General features: G+C 64.0%; 1 protein-coding gene across 6 annotated transcripts; it reads right to left on the reverse strand.

Annotated features, from left to right (window-relative positions):
• Positions 1–7,785: 7,785 nt before the first annotated feature.
• On the reverse strand, positions 7,786–13,508 carry KLF8 (KLF transcription factor 8). Of its 6 annotated transcripts, none has more exons than XM_074551304.1 (5): positions 13,347–13,508; positions 9,834–10,380; positions 9,126–9,252; positions 8,888–9,021; positions 7,786–8,724 (listed from the first exon to the last, which is right to left on the reverse strand). In XM_074551304.1, the coding sequence occupies exons 1-5, from the start codon at positions 13,371–13,373 to the stop codon at positions 8,543–8,545; spliced, it is 1,017 nt and encodes a 338-aa protein (XP_074407405.1). In that variant the 5' UTR covers positions 13,374–13,508; the 3' UTR covers positions 7,786–8,542. The 6 variants fall into 6 exon arrangements, with proteins under 6 accessions (XP_074407405.1, XP_074407406.1, XP_074407408.1 ...); XM_074551305.1 differs by lacking the exon at positions 13,347–13,508 and adding an exon at positions 11,224–11,339; XM_074551307.1 differs by lacking the exon at positions 13,347–13,508 and adding an exon at positions 10,834–10,973.
• Positions 13,509–16,142: the final 2,634 nt, after the last annotated feature.

Raw genomic sequence — 16,142 nt, forward strand, 5'->3', positions numbered from 1 at the left:
GGCCGGGAAGGCTGTACCTGGCCGCGGGAAGGCTCTACCTGGCCGCGGGAGGAGGAAGCGGCCCCGGAGCGGGCGGTGATGCGGAGCCAATCAGGCTCCCGGCGCCGGCCCCGCCGGGACAGCGCTCATAAAAGGGCGAGGGAGCCCCGGCAGCGGGCCCGGGCAGCTGCAGCACCCCGAACACAGCCCAGGAGTTCTGGCACCGGGTGGGCTCCGGCAGGGAGCTCAGGAAGATCGCACACACCGGGATTCAATCCCGATCCCAACCCTGAACGGGTGGCCGGGAGTTCTGTCACCAGCTGTGACCCCACAACGCGCTTGGGAAGCTCCAGCACACCAGGACTCAAATCTCAACCCCAAGCTCTGTCACCAGGTGGGCTCTGAAAAGGAGCTCAGAACGATCCCACACCCCAGGATTCAGTCCCGATCCCAGCCCTGAGCAGGTAGCCAGGAGCTCTGTCACCACCCGTGACCCCACACGGATCTCAGGATGATCCCACACCCCGGGATTCAGTCCCGATCCCAACCCTGAGCAGGTAGCCAGGAGCTCTGTCACCACCCGTGACCCCACAGAGAACTCAGGACGATCCCACAAACCGGGATTCAATCCCGATCCCAGCCCTGAGCAGGTAGCCAGGAGCTCTGTCACCACCCGTGACCCCACACGGATCTCAGGATGATCCCACACCCCGGGATTCAGTCCCGATCCCAACCCTGAGCAGGTAGCCAGGAGCTCTGTCACCAGCCACAACCCCACAACGTGCTTGGGAAGCTACAGCACACCAGGACTCAAATCTCAAGCTCTGTCACCAGGTGGGCTCTGGCAGGGAGCTCAGGACAATCCCATACCCCGGGATTCAATCCCAGCTGCAAGTGGGTGGCCAGGAGCTCTGGCACCAGCCATGACCCCACACAGAGCTCAGGACAATCTCACACCCCAGGATTGGATCTCTGATCCCAACCCCAAGCTCTGGCACCAGCCATGACCCCACAAGGCACTCAGGACGATCCCACACCCCTGGATTTGATCCCCAACCCCACGCTCTGTCACTAGCCGTGATCCCACACAGAACTCAGGAAGTTCCAGCACTCCAGGATTCGATCCCCAATCCCAAACCTGTCGCAGTAAACATGCCAAATAAAAAACATACTACAACACAAACCCAAGCTCCACCACTAGCCATGCTCCAACAGAATGCTCAGGAAACCCCAGGATTTAACCCCAACCCCAAGTGGGTGGCCAGGAGCTTTGTCACCAGCCGTGCTCCCACATGGAGCTCAGGACGATCCCACACCCCAGGATTTGATCCCCAATCCCAAACTCTGGCACCAGCCCTGCTCCCACAGAGAAGCCCAGGAGGTTCCAGCACTCCAGGATTCAATCCCAGAGTCCTTCCAGGGCCTCATCAGCCACAGGCCCCAGCCAGCTCCAGCACCACCAGGATGAAGGGATCAGCCCCAGCCCCAAGGCTTGGAACACCCCCAGCTGGGCCATTGTCCCCAGACTGAGTCCCCTGCACTGAAACAAGGGGGATATTCCAGTTTTTTACAGACATGGGTACTTTTCAATGAGAAAATGCCATTTTTGCATGAATGGGTCAATTTTGCATCAAAACTACTTTTGAGAGGATAATCCTGTTTGCTCACACTTCTCATTCCCAGGGATAAAAAGTGATGGATCAAAAATAAAGGGGAAGGATCAAAAATAAAAGGGACAAACCCTAAAGGAAAAGAAAAGCAGCAGTTGGAAAAGCACAGACAGGTAGGAGGGCACAGGGTTCTATGGAGACACCAGGCAACTGTGTTTGGGTTTCACTTCTGGAAAGGAAGGAGAGTAAAGATCCAGAGATAAAGGGAATAGAAATTACCTTTCTGGCAAAGAACTGGGAGAAAAAAAAAAAAAAAAAAAAAGCCATTCTGCTCCAGATAATCCAGCTCTGATGGTCCCCAGCCCCTCCCAAGGAAGAGCCTGGATCCTCCCCCTCACTGTGTTCACCCATCCCAAATCAGATTTCCCACTTCCCTGTGTGTCCCAGGCAGGATCCCACACAGGCAGGGGTGCTGCTGTCACCACCTTGGGGACATCCCAGCAGCTCCAGGGGACCACAGGAGCAGGGGAAGGAACTGGGGGGGGCTGAGGCTGCTCTACCCCCTGGACAAAGGGAGAGCAGTGCAGTGCTGCCAGGGCAGGGCAGTGCCTGATCCATGGCATTCCTGCCACTCCAGGGCCCTCACAAGGGACCTGTAACTGCTCAGAGCAGGAGCCACAGCAGAGGTTTGGTGTCACAGCTGCCACCCCACTCCAGGGACCAAAACCATCAGCTGGGGGGCTGAGCATCCCAGAGAGCAGAACTTGTGAGTCCTTGGGAGAGCAAATACAGGAATAGCTCAGGCCTTGCAGGGTTTTGTTTTCCAGGGAAGCTGTGCTGCTGCTGGAACTCTCACCAGGGCTCCCAGGGACAGGGGGATGTGTCACCAGCACTGCAGGACCACACGGGGACAGGAGGAAGTTTGTAGTGAGGGTGCCCAGAGCAGCTGTGGCTGCCCCTGCATCCCTGGCAGTGCCCAAGGCCCAGCTGGACATTGAGGTTTGGAGCAGGAAGATCATGAGGGATGTTAAAATTAGAGCTCATTTGTGTCCTTTTTTGTCCAGGGGTATTATGAGTTGTTTTGTGACTAGGTTGATGAATCATGGCTGGAGGGTTGAGAGCTGGTTAGTAATTCATCGATTGTCTAGGGAGGGTAGTAAGAGAGCTGGGAATGTTATTGAGATGAGGATTAGTGGGATTCCTAGGAAGGATGGGAGAAGAAGAAATTTAAATGGGACAGTGGAAGGTGTCCCTGCCGTGGCAGGGGTGGGATGGGATGAGCTTTAAGTTCCTGTCAGCATAAACCATTCCATGATTCCATTATAAAACCAAAAGTGTTCCCTTTCTCTCCATCCCATGCGCAGCCGGGTGAATCCCAGGAGCAGGGCTCACTGCCGGCTGCTCCTGCCCAGGAGCAATCCCCGGTTTCCCAAGGCGGAGCTGCCCCTCCTCGCAGGGACGGGCCCAAGGCAGGCAGAGCCCTTATCTGCCCCGGGAGAGCGGCCTTGGGTCCCTCTGTGCCCCGGCCCTTTGCCCGGGGCGCCGCCGGTCCCGTTGTGTCCCCACGTGCCACCCGCGATGGCGCAGAGATAAGGGCGGCTCCCTGTGACCAACGCGCTCCCTCCCCACCTTGCTCACGTTTCCCTCCCTCATCGCACGCAGAATTCCCCTCTGAAAAGTCCACACCGAGAGGCTGGAGGGGGTTTGGGAAGGGAGGTCCTGGGCAGGGAGGGATGGAGCTGAGAGGGGGTCCCAACCCAGGGGAGAACTGGGGAGCCAGCCCCGGATCCCGGCACTCCGGGTCCATGGGAATGATGAGGAAGGACAGCCAGGCCCTCCTTCCTCTCACAAGAGAGCAGGAGGCAGGTGAAGCCCCGGATTACAGAGACTTGAGCTAAAATGCAAGAAAGGCACCGAATTTTGAGGAAACCTGGATCAGGCTGGGAAGCAAACCTCAGGGAAAGCAAACCTCGGGCTGGGAAGCAAACCTCAGCAAACCTCCCACTCCCCAAAAGACCCCGGGCACAGGCAGAGACAGCCCCAGCCTGCCCCCAGCATCCCCACAGCCACCCTCACACCTCAGCACTGGGCTGGCTCCCAGGGACCCCCGAGAGCCCCCACTCAGGTTCTACCCTCACACCTCAGCACTGGGCTCTGGATCTTCATGGGACCCCCGAGAGTCCCCACTGAGGTCCCACCCTCACACCTCAGCACTGGGCTGGCTCCCAAGGGACCCCCGAGAGCCCCCACTCAGGTCCCACCCAGGAAGGGGAGCTGGGGAAGGGTCCCGGCCCTGCCTGGGGGTCCCTGGCCCATTTTCCCTCCTGCAGCAGCTCTTCCCTCCCTGCTGCCGCCCCGAACTCCCCCCCCCCCCGGCACCCCGGAGCACCCACCTGTGTCGGGGCCGTGCTGGACATCCCCAGGCCGCTCTGGCTGTGCCTCCCTGCGCCGAGGCCACCGCGGGTTCCCGTGGCCAGGCCCCGCTCTCCTGTCCCCACGCCGGGCACACAAAGCTCTGCAGAGCTGCCGGAGCAGCCCCGCGCCTCCCCCGCTCCCCCAGCGAAACCCAAAACCACCTATTTTTGTCTTTTCCTTTCTCCTTCTCGGGAGGTTTGCAGCCATCAAATGCTTCCCGGGAGCCCTTCAAAGGAAAAGCGGCCGCCCCGTCCCATCCACTTGCTAAACCAGTCTGAGCAGTGCCGGGCGGGCGGGCGGAGAGGCCCCGGCACCCCCGACAGGGACGGGGACAGGGACACGGAACCGTCCGCAGGGATCCCAGAGCCAGGGCACCGCCACCCCACTGTCACAAGGGGGGCCACCAGCCGGCAGGACCCCCCGGAGGGCTGCAGAACCCTCCCAGTCACTGCTCCTTCGGCAGGGAAGCAGTTGGGGATTGCTAAATTCTTCTGCCAGCCATGGAAAAAGACAGGCAGGGGATGGGAAAGAGCCCAGAAGAGATGGGGAGGCCCCCAGTACCCCCAGTCAGGCAGTGGGGGAGCACTGGGAGATGGAGCAGCTCCTCCAAGCACTCCTGAGAGAGGAGGAGGGAGGTGAGGAAGAAGGGCCTGAGGCTGAGCTTAGTTTCCAGGACAAAAATTCAGGGCGCAAGGAAGATGATATCAGCCTTTTTCCCCCAAAACCCAACCTTGGACCTTTGCCAAGCCTGGAAAACAACCGGGAGGGTTTTCTGGGCTCCCACCAAGCACAACCCCAGGCACTGGAGAATCCCCAGGGCACGTGGAGCTGGATGTGCCCCTCATGCCACAGCAAAGCCACTGCCAGAGGGGCTCTGCTGAGGCTCAGGGACCATCTGTGCCCAGACAGGGGTGGCACAGCCCTCCCTGGGGGTCACCTGCCCTGGGCACATGCTGCAGGACAGGCCCGGGTGACAGGGATGGGGTCAAGGTGACAGCCAGGGGGGAAAGTGGCTGTGAAAGGGCTCAGACAGCTCCAGCACAGCACAGGGAGCAGCTGGAGGCCTCAGGCTGAGCTTAAACGGGCCCGGGGGTGTGGGTGGGGATCTCAAGTGGGGCTGCTCAGAGCAAATAAATCCCTCAGGGCCTCACCCGGGAGGAAGCACAGCCTGGACCCCCGGGATGGCGGGGCCAGCCCCTGGGGAGGGGGTGACACCTGCTCCTGTGTGGCAGGACCCACACACCGCTGTCCCTCTGTGAGCCCCAAACCTGTGCAGCTCCTCCCGACACCTGGGGGCTGTCCCCCATTCCCCTGTGCCAGCATCCCCGCCAAGGCACTCGGAGCAGAGGAGCTGCAGCCCGAACAGCAGAAGGGTTTGATGTCCCCGTGCTTGTAGAACTCCGAGGTGCAGCGTTCCCACGGGCAGTTTTAGGGCTCCTCACCCGTGCCGGGGGAGCACCGGGGGCTCAGCGGTGCCACGGCGGCTCCGGGCGCTCGGGGAAGCTCCCCCAGCACGGGGAACCCTCGGCTCCTCCTCCGGCCGTGGCTCAGCGCGGGCCGCTGGCGCCACCGGGTGCCCGAGCGCTGCCAGCGGGTGCCAGCAGCGCCCGGCCGGGTTCGGGGTGCGAGCAGCGCCCACCGGGACCGCCCCAGCAGCCCCAGGCACCGCCGGGGTCCCAGCCCCACACAGGGACTGCGGGCGCGCTGGGGGTGCTCAGGAGGGGGGGACACCCCAGGACCAACCTGGGTCAAGGACGGGAGGGTCCCTCCGAGCATGGCTTTGCTTACCAGCACCCCAAAAAAGGGAAGCACAGAGCCTAAGCGCCCCAAAGTGCCACCCTGAACCTTAATACAGGGTGACAGAACCCCTAAAGAGAGCCCTGTCCCCCTAAAGAGTGCCGTGTCCCCCTAAAGAGAGCCCTGTCCCCCAAAGGGCACTTGTCCCCCTAAAGAGTGTCCCATCCCATTAAAGGGCACCTCCCGAGAGCCCCCCCGTGCCCCCAGAGGAAACCCTGACACACACTGCCAGCACCCTGTGCCCCCAAGGGACCCCCAGGCTCTGGCACTGCCAGCACCCCCAGTGACACCCCCGAGGGTGCCCACAGGGGAGCCCCGGGGGGGACGAGGAGCCGATTTGGGCAGAGGGTCCCCGTGGCACTTCATGCCGGGGGCCCCACGCGTGTCCCGGGTGGGGTTGGGGGTCCCGCTTGTCCCTCGGTTGTCCCTCGGTCCCGCTGGCCGTGCTGTGGGTGGGGCCGGGCCCTTTCAGAAGCTCCACCCTCGGCCGAGCCCAGGTGGCGCCACGGGGCTCTTCAAAAGGTGACAGAATTCCCAAATCCTCCAAAAGTAGGATTTTTTCATTTCTGTAAGGAGTATTTTTTATCTTTTCTTTGTAATTTTCCTCCCTGGAATGGGACATCTTTCATGCAAAATCCCCAAAAAGCTTCAACTGAAGAATTTTGAGATTTTTTTCCTTAGTACTCCTTAGAGTGCTGTATCTGGGTTGTTCATCAGGATGATGAAGAGAACTGGGATGAGGCTGGAGCCCTGTGGCACCCCAGTAATGAGAGGTGCCAGGCTGGTGTCACCCCACTCTGCCATCCTCTGTGCCCAACCCAGGAGCCCATCCCAGGTGTTTATCCAGCTGCAGCCTGGACATTTTGTCCAGAAGGACCCTGGGAGAGACAGGAACAAAAGCTTTGCTGGAGTCCAAGAAGATTCCATCTCCTGGCTGTCCTTGCTCAGCCAGGTGGGACAGACACCCTGTTGTGGGAGACCATCAGGCTGGACAAGCAGCACTTCCCCTCATGGACCTGTGGCCAATGACTGTGTTGTCTTCCAATACTTCCCAAAATCATCTTTTCCATGATTTTTCTGGGCACTAAAATGACACTGACAGCCCTGGGGGTTCCAGGGTCCTCCTTCTTACCATTCTGGAAATCAGGACAACAGTCCCCAGTTTCCAGCCAGCTGGGACCTCCTGGAGTCCCAAACCATTCAAAATCATCAAGAGAGCCTTTGTGATGGCATCAGCAACTCTTGGAGGGTTCTCAGATGAATCCCACCAGGTCTCCCAAAGGGATTTGGAGGGATCCAGCTGGAGCAGGAGATCCTGCACAAGGTCATTCCAGATCATTCCTGCTCGTCCAGCTCAGGGCACTGGGACTCCCTTGGTCCATCCTCTGCACACAGAGTGCCTTGAACAGCTCTGCCTTGTCCCTGTCCCCTGTGGGAGGTGACATCCCCACCCCAACCAGGCCAATCCATGCTATCCCTACAGCCATCAATAGGTTTGAACAGGCATTCCCCAGCTGGCAGCTCTGCAGCCCAGCCCTGCAGGGTGGGTGGCTGTGCCAGGGGCAGTGCCAGCACTTCACCTGTGCCAGGGGCACTTCCAGCACTTCACCTGTGCCCAGCCAGACTCTCCCTCAGGCCATGGCATCAGGGACCACCTCAGGCCAGGGACAAGCTCTGCCCAGGGCACACCTGGCTGGTGGATGGCAAGCTGAGGAAAAGCACTTTGCCAAGCAGCTGGGAGTTGTTTCCAGGGGCCACAGGTCCCTGAAGTGCCCTCCCCCAGCCTTTCCTCACACCAGTTCCCCCATCCCCACACAGCCAGGGCAAAGCACCAGCTCAGAGGGAGTCTGGGAGCTGAGCATGGGAGGTGTCATGGTCCCCACCACCCAACAGCTCAGAGCATCCAACCCCAAATCCTAACACCCTCCCAGCAACCAGCAGGGTTGGCTGGGGTGGGGGATGAAGAAACACTCCTCAAAAACCATTATTAAAAAGCAAAGCGTGTGGCCACAGCCGCTGGTTTAACTTAGAAACACTTCAAGTGGCCCAGAGTCTTCCAAAAAACCCGAGAGCTGCTGGCCCTCGTCCCCCCCCACCCTGTCCCACCCCCTTGTAGAATTCCATAAAAGAAAAGTTCCATGTTCCACAAAGTTTCCGTTTGTGTGGTGCTGATGGTCTTGTTTGTGGGTCACTGTTGGGTTGTTTCCCCCTTTCTTGATTCCTCTTTTCCTCCTGGCTCTCTGCACACCCAGCACTTCCCGTGAAGCCCAGCACGTGCTGAGGGACACACAGAGAGGTGATGTCCCTTCTCCTGCTGGGACAGCCTGGGGATGGACAGGAATGGCCATCAGCTCCTCCACGGGAGCCCATCACCCCCTGCCCCTGTCCTTGCCACGGCTCCCAGGGAGTGGCAGGGGACAGGGAGCACACGGAGAGGGGACAGCAACGGGCAGGAGGCTGAAGAGCCAGAGGCAGCTGCTGGGTGAATTCCAGGTGAGGAGTCAAGGAGCCTCCAGGCGAGGACAAACCCAGGACTAAAAACAGCTGGGGACAAGAGAGAAGGGGCAGCAGTCCAGAATCCATTGTTTGCCGTCCCGTGCCGTGCCGTGCTGGCGGGGCTCCTGCAGCGGGCACGGCCCGGCCCCGGCGCTCCGCAGTCCCCGCCCCGCCCCGCCGGAGGCGCGGGGTGTGGAGGATGGAGGGAGGGAGGCGCTGCCGGCTCCCAGCGCGGCGGGCACCGCTCACATCATGACGTGCCGCCGGCGGTGCAGGGCCAGGTGGTCGGAGCGGGAGAAGCTGCGGTCGCAGTCCGAGCAGCGGAAGGGTTTGATGCCCGTGTGCTTGCGGAAGTGCCGGGTGAGCTCGTCCGAGCGGGCGAACTTCCAGGTGCAGCCTTCCCACGTGCACTTGTAGGGCTTCTCGCCTGCGCAGGGGAGCACCGAGGGGTCAGCGCCGCCACAACAACGGGCCCCCAGAGCCCTCACAGAGATTCCCAACGGGGAATCCCTCTGCACTTCCACCCAGCACCCCCAAAGGGCCACAGCACCATCCCACGGGGAACGCAGGGACACCAATCCCAGCCCTACCTGTGTGTATCCTCCGGTGGGCTTTGAGGTGGGAGCTTTTGGTGTAGACCTTATTGCAGCCCTCGAAGTCGCACTGGTGGATGCGCCGCTTCTTCAGGTCCGGGGAATCGGCCCTGGGCCCCCGCGCCGCCGGCCTGCGGGAGCAGGGAGAGCTGGAGCCACGGCCCTGCAGCCCACGGGGGCTCAGGGGGGCTCAGGGGGATAAAGGGCGGGGAGGCACACGCAGGAGGACACTCACTCTCTCGGCAGGTCCTGGAAGGGCGCTGGGCCGCTCTCGGAGGCGCTGTCCTCGCTGTCGCTGTTCATGTCCATGGGGTACACAGAGCCAGGGTCCATTTTCACTGGAGGGGTCCGGGAAAGAAAAGCTTTAGGGCACAGAGAGGTGAGGGGTAAGCACAGAACAGACACTTCCCCAAAGCACCTACTCTACATCAGGGTGCAGCCTTCCCCTTGCTCCTGCAGTGATCCTGGCACAGCCTGTCCCTACAGAGAATAAAAATCCAACTGGGTTGATGGAGAACCCCTAAAGGGAGGAAACAACTTGGGGGCACCACTTTTGGCTGCCTGCTCCTGCCCAGAGCAGGGCAGATCCAGGTCCCCCACCCTGGATAAGGTGGGAAGCTGGCAATGTCCTGGGAAAGGGGATTGTGGGGGGCACAGAGAGCAGCTGACCTGAAACCAGAGCTGCTGGCAGGAGGCAGCCAGTGGGAAGGGCAGGGCAGGCTGCCAGCAACAGGATGGGTGGAGAACAGGCAGTGCCATGCCCTGTGTGTCCCTGCCCTCCCCATGTCCCCTGGGGGGCACAGGCTGGGGGCTGAGAGGCTTTGTATGAAAGTGGCACACTGCAGTGGCAGGGACACTCCACGGTGAAAAATGAGATCCCCCTCGAGGCAGGACAGACACCCTCCACCCCCCAGATTCCAGCATTCCCCCCAGGTGCCCTTACCAGACCCAGCGTTCTTGCCGTCCCCCCCGATGAGGGGCACGGTAATGGCGGTGACGCCGTCCGTGGGCACGGTGGTGTAGACGACGGGGAGGGACTGCACCACCACGGGGATGGTCTGCAGGTTGCCCATCTTGCTGGGCAGGTTGACGGAGGGGATGGTGTGGATGACGTGGAGGATCTGCTGCCCGCCGCTGCCCTGCGTGGAGGCCAGGATGGAGCCGGGCGAGAGGACAGCCGGGATGGCCGAGGTGGAGCTGAGACCGGAGGGCGGGATGGACACGGTGCTGGGAGCGGGAACCGGGGGAGCCACGAGCATGGGGGACGACTGGACCGAGGTGGAAGGCGGTGGCGGCGGGGCCGAGGCCGGAGCCACCTTGGATTTATTGAGGGAGAGATCGACGGGCTCGGCCTGGGGCTGGCTGCAGTCGCTGGCCAGCAGCTCCTCGGGGGGCTCCGTCTTGATGTCGGCCAGCAGCACCGGAGGGTCGAGGGGGCCCTCAGCCAGCAGCGCCGACGAGCTCATGGCGGGCGTCGCCTTCCCCTGGCCCTGCAAGAGACCCGCAGTCCGTGAGGAGCCAGGGAAACTGAGGCACGGGGCGGGGGCGAAGGGGTTTTTTTAACGGGCTCTCACCAACCAACCGACCGGGGCGGCGCCTCGGGGCGGCTCCGGCGGGGCGTGGGGCCACCCGGGGGTCGCCGGGCCGGGCATGGCGGGGCCCGCCCGTGCCCTGAGGCGGGGCCGGGCCCGCCCGTCCCTCACGGACCCGCCCGGCCCCTCACGGCGGCGGCCGCGCGCGCCGAGGGCGGGAACCGCAGGCCCCGCCCCCCCGCCCGCGCCTTTGTGCCGGTCCGGGCCCGCCCCCCGCGGGCGGGGCGTGGCGGGGGCGTGTCCCGCGCGCGGGGCGGTGGCGGCCCCGCCCCGCTCCTTCCCCCCGCGCCTTAAAGGGGCCGCGCCCCCCCGGCCCGCGCGCCCCCCGCCCGGGGTCACTCACGGACTGACCCGCGGGGCTCCCACGCGTGTCCGCCGCGGCCGCAGCTCCCCCCCGCCGCCCGCAGCACCATCTCCCGGGCCGCGCCGCCCGAGGTGCGAACGGCCCCGCGGCTCCACCTGGGCTCGGCCGCGGGTGGAGCTTCTTAAAGGGCCCGGCCCGGCCCCCGCGGGAGGCACCGGGCACGGCCCCACCCGCGGCACGGCCAGCGCTGCGCCCCCGCGGGACCGCGACACGAGCGAGAGACGGCAGGGACCCCCGGCCCCACCGCACCCCGCGCTGAGTCCCGGGGCACGCGTGGGGACGAGCGGTACGAGGGAACCCCCGGCCCAACGAGCTCCCCGTCACCCTCCGCGCTGCCCCGGGACCCCCCGGCGCTGCCCCCGGCCCCCCGCACGTACCTGCCCACGCAGGGACCGTCCCCGCCCGCGGAGCCCCCACGCACCGGCCTCGCGCGGCGGCCCCGCCCCGCCACACCCAGCGCCGCGCCCCGCGCACACGGCCCGGCCCCGCCCGGGGGGGGCGGCGGCTACAGCGCGGCACCGGCACCGAGCCCAGGCACCGGCACCGAGCCCTCCCGATACCGGCAATGAACCCCCGGCACCGGCACCGAACCCTCCCGGCACCGGCACAGGGTACTCGGAACCGGCACCGAACCCAAGGAACCGAACCCTCCCGACACCGGCACCGAGCCCAAAGCACCGGCACTGAATCCCCTCGGCACTGGCACGGAGCCCCCGCTCACACAGCGAACCCCGAATTCACCGTCCCCATAAAACCGGGTTCCCTCAAAGCGCCTCCACACTCAGGGCAGGGATCCCCCGAACCCATCCAGGGACCCCCCAACAGAGGCACAGAGCCACGGAACCCCCAAACAGAGCCCCCCCACGAATCAACCCCAGGGACAGCCGGGAGCCCCCCCAAACACACCCCAAAAAGAGCCAGAAAGACCGGGAGCCCCCCAAACACACCCCAAAAAGAGCCAGACACATCCCCCTCCTCCCCAGAACCCTCCTCGTCACCTGGGGACCCCCTGGCGCTCAGAGCCCCCTCCAAATAAACCGTAAACCCCCAAACAGCCCCAAACAGAGACTGACACCCCCCAGGACCCACATATTGGGGCGACCCCCCCCCCAGCACAAACACTCAGCCAGGGACCCCCACCATAACCAGTCAAGGACCCCCAAAACATCCCACTCACACCCTCACAAACTACCAGCGCCCCCAAAAACCTCCACTCTCAGGTAAGGACCCCCATTCTCCCCCCCCTCAAATCCAGGGACCCCCAAAACACCCCCCAAAAAAGAGAGACACCCGTCAAACACCCCACGCTCAGTCAGGGACCCCCTGCAACACATCCCCAGGTCCTCGAAGCACCCCCTCCGGCCAGAACCCCCAAAAACACACCAGGGGACCCCCCCAGACGAACACACAACTGCCCCCCGCGCCTGGGGACCTCAGTGTCCCCCCAGGAGCGGCCCCTCACACCAGGAGGGTCCCCACAAACAGGCTCATTGAGGGGGGGTGCAAAAGGGACACCCCGTCCTCCCCTAGGGACCCTCCCTTACCCAAATTTGGGGGCCCTTTGCACCCCAAAGCCCCGCGGGGGTGGGGGGTGCGGGATGGAGCAGCGGAGTGGGCGGGGGGGGGTGCTTGCTCGTTGCACCCCAAATTCCAGCACTGCTGACCCTCCCGCCCTTTAGGGGTGAACTGAATTCCTCCGTCCTCAACCCGGTGCACCCCAAAGTCAGCCAGGGGTGCGAGGTGGGGGCTCGGGGGCGCCCCCACAAACCCACATATCGGGGGGTGCTGTGCACCCTCCCAGCACTTTGTGTCCGCCACTCCAAGGGAATAATTGGTGCTCCCCCCGTTTTCAGCCCTAAACAGCTTAAGGAGGCATTTCGGGTGACCTTGGCCGGGGGGGTGAGCGTGGGAAAGCGCCCTCCACAGCCCCCCCCCACCGCTTTGTCCCCTCAGTGTCCCCACCCCCTCCCCCCGCTGCGTGTCCCCCACCCGTGGGCGTGGGGGGGTCACACCCCGCCGCCGCCGCCACACCCCCCCGTGGAATTTCCTCCGCGCTCCACCCTCCGCCGGCGGCCGCTGGGGACACGGGGGGTGAGCACGGAGGGGACACGGAGCGGGGACCCCCGTGGGGTGAGGGGCGCGGGGGGCACGGGGGGGGGCCGGAGCCCGAGCGGGGTCTGTCCCTTTAAGAGCAAAGGGCGTGGGAGGGGAGGGCAGGGCGGGGCCGCTGTGACCTCCCGGCCGCGGGGGGGCGCCCTGCCCGGAAGCGCGCGCGGAGCATGGTGGGGGGGGGCACCCCACGCGCGACCCCCGCGTGAGGGGCGAGGGGGGAGGGGAGGCCTGAGGGGCGCGGGGGGCGGGGCCCTCCCCCTCCATCCCTCCCTCCCCTCCCCTCCCTCCCGTGTCCCCTCCCCCCGCCCGACCCCGCGCTCCCATCCCCCCCCCCCCCGGCCCCCCCACGCCCCCCACGCGCGCCCCCCGCGCCCCCGGCCCCACGCACCGGCCCCCGCGCCTCCTCCGAGCGCATCCCCGGCCGCCGCCGCCGCCGCCGCTGCCCCCGGGGCGGTGCCGGGTGGGGCGGGGTGGGGCCCCCACGGGCGGGGAGGGGCCGCGTGGGGCGGAGCTCCCCTCCCCCACCCTCTTTTTTTTGGGGTGGGGGTGCCCCGCCCTTGAGATGACATCATCGGCAGCCAATGGGCGGCTCCCCTCGCATCCGGCGTTGCCATGGGAACGCGCAGGATTTGGGGGAGGGGGGTGGACCCCAACTTGCTCCCACCCCCCCACACGGAGTGCACCCCAAAATCGGGGGTGGGCGGCGCTGGAGGGCTCAGCCCGGGGGAGCTCCTGGCACTGATGAAGGGGAGCAGAGACCCCCCCACATTGAGGGTTTGGGGTTCTGTGCACCTCCACCCACAGGCGCTGGAGCACCCCCAAACCCAACACCCACGGGTGCCCTGGGGGCGCTGCCTGCACTGCCCTCCACACACAGGTGAGCCCCCAGGTATGTGGGGCACCCCCCCAGCACCCCGGGGGCTCTCCCAGGGTGGCAGGGTCCTGGCAGAGCTGGGGGAGCCTCTCCAGGGGCTGCAGCCGTGGGGGGGTCTGGGGGTCCCCTGGCCCCTTCCTGGGGGTGTCTGTGGGGGAACTGCCGGTGGGAATCCACCCCCACGCTCCCTGAACCCCACTGGTTTTCCAGCCCTCGTCCCAAGGGGACCTGGCTGCTCCCAGCGCTGTGTCCCCAGCCCTGGGTGTCCCCAGCCTTGAGATGTCCCCACCCTGCTCTGAGTTTGCCAGGCTGGGTTAATCACCCCATAACCCCCCCAAATTCAGGACTCTCCCCCCCAGCCCTGCCCCAGCTCATCCCCAGGGATGGGAAATCCTGGGTAATGAGGACTCAGCCAGGTCTACCCACAATGTCCCTGCCAGGGGTGGCTCCAGGAGCAGTTATGGCCACCAAGGGGGTGACCTTGGCACACACAGAGCTCATCCAGGGGTGAGGAGGGACCCCTGTGACCCCCCCCACTTCTACCATACACAACCAGCACCAAACCGACCTTGTTTTGGCAAAAAGACCCTTTTCCCTCCTCAGGAAACACCAGGACAGGCTCAGGTGGGGACTGTCCCTCAGCCACCCTCCCCTGGGGAGCTTTTGGGGCCCTGCACCCACAGCACCCCCAGCCCAATGTCACCGAGCTGGAGGACCAGCAGCAGGCACAGGTGACCTCCCAAAAAGCACAGAAGAAAGGGGGGAGCAGGGCGGGGTTTCCCCCCAAGGCCCCTCTCCTGCTCCCCAGGGATGGATTTGGGCAGCAGGGGCAGGGAATGGTGTGGATGCTCCTCACGAGGTGCCCACAAGGCACAGTTCACCCCAGGGTGACTCTGGGGACTCTGTGACCCCTGGAAGTGTTGGAGGAGCTGGTTCCAGCTGGAGAGCAGAGTGTGGCCACCACAGCCCCATGTCCACCCCCTCAGCAGCTCCTGGGGACAATTCTGTGCCACTAAAGAGGAAAAACAAGTGGCACCATCCCCAGGGAGACCCTCAGGAATTATTGGCCCTACACAGCTCATCCTGGGGGAAACAGCCTGGGGCTGACCCCACTGGAGCCACCCATGCTCCAAGGCAAGAAAGAAATGGTCAAAAAATCTGGAATTATCTCCAGTGCACAGCCTGTCCTGGGAACTCACCCCGGGCCCCAGAGCAGCTCCCAGGGAAAGGAACTGGGCCAAGGGGGGATTTATTCAGGATCTCAGTGACACATGGCATCGAGTTTCTCCTCATTACAAGGTCAAGTGCTGCAGGAAAAGGCTGGATCACGGCCACCTCATGCAGGTTTGGGATGTTTGTGGGAGAAACACCTGGAGCAGGCATCAATTTTTTTTTTTTTTTCTGAGGGCAGGAGCTGCCAGAGAAAGTGGGAAGATGGTGATGAGCCTAATTTCCCAAATCTCCCTGCTCAGGATGGAAGGGGCCAGAGCAGCTACCAACCCCAGGCTCCCAAAAAGGCCTGGGATCTGCTTTGGGAAGGGACAAAGGACACACCTCGGTGCCAGGGAGCAGGCAGGGCAGGTGCTGTGACACAGCCACCCGTGTTTGTCACAGGCTGTCACCCGATGAGCACAGCGGCACCTCGGCCACAACAAAAGGACCAGGCTGATTCCCAGAGAGCCCCCAGACCCGTGCACTTCAGGAAAAGGGATTTGGGGTGGGAGAAGAGCAGAACTTTACTCCAACCCCACTGGGGCATTGTCCCGGGAGCTCCAGCCCGGCCAGGATTTGGCTCCTGACAGCTCTGGCCATTTGTCCCTCACAGCTCTGTGTCACCTGCCCTCACTGCACACTCCCCTTTGACATCATCCCACTCCCATGTGCTGCTGTGGTTTGTTCCCAAAGGAAACCCAACTCCTGTCACCATGGCAATGAGCAGCGTTCCCACCGCTCCCAGCAGGTGCCCAAAGCCCCTGGAACCGCGGCCTCTCCTGAAGCCTTCCCAGTGGGATGGCATATTCCAGAGGCTCCAACACAGCTCCGCATCATCCCCTTGGGAAGCTGTGACATTCCCAGGCACGGGGCAGCTCCAAGGGGGAACAGCGGCTGTGTCGGGGCTGTTCCACGATTCCCACTCCAGCTATTCCACACCTGCACCCCGGCGAGCACAACCTCTGCCCCTGGCCGGCCATTCACAGCTCTCCAGGGGCTCCCTCGCAGCAGCTCCTCTCCCACGGGGACGATTCCCGTGGAGCTCCCCCAGCCCGAGGCCCGGCAGCTGCCGGGTGGGCGGTGCGAGACGCGGGTGAG

Source organism: Zonotrichia albicollis, chromosome 14 (assembly GCF_047830755.1).
Source record: "Zonotrichia albicollis isolate bZonAlb1 chromosome 14, bZonAlb1.hap1, whole genome shotgun sequence".
Lineage (NCBI taxonomy): Eukaryota > Metazoa > Chordata > Aves > Passeriformes > Passerellidae > Zonotrichia > Zonotrichia albicollis.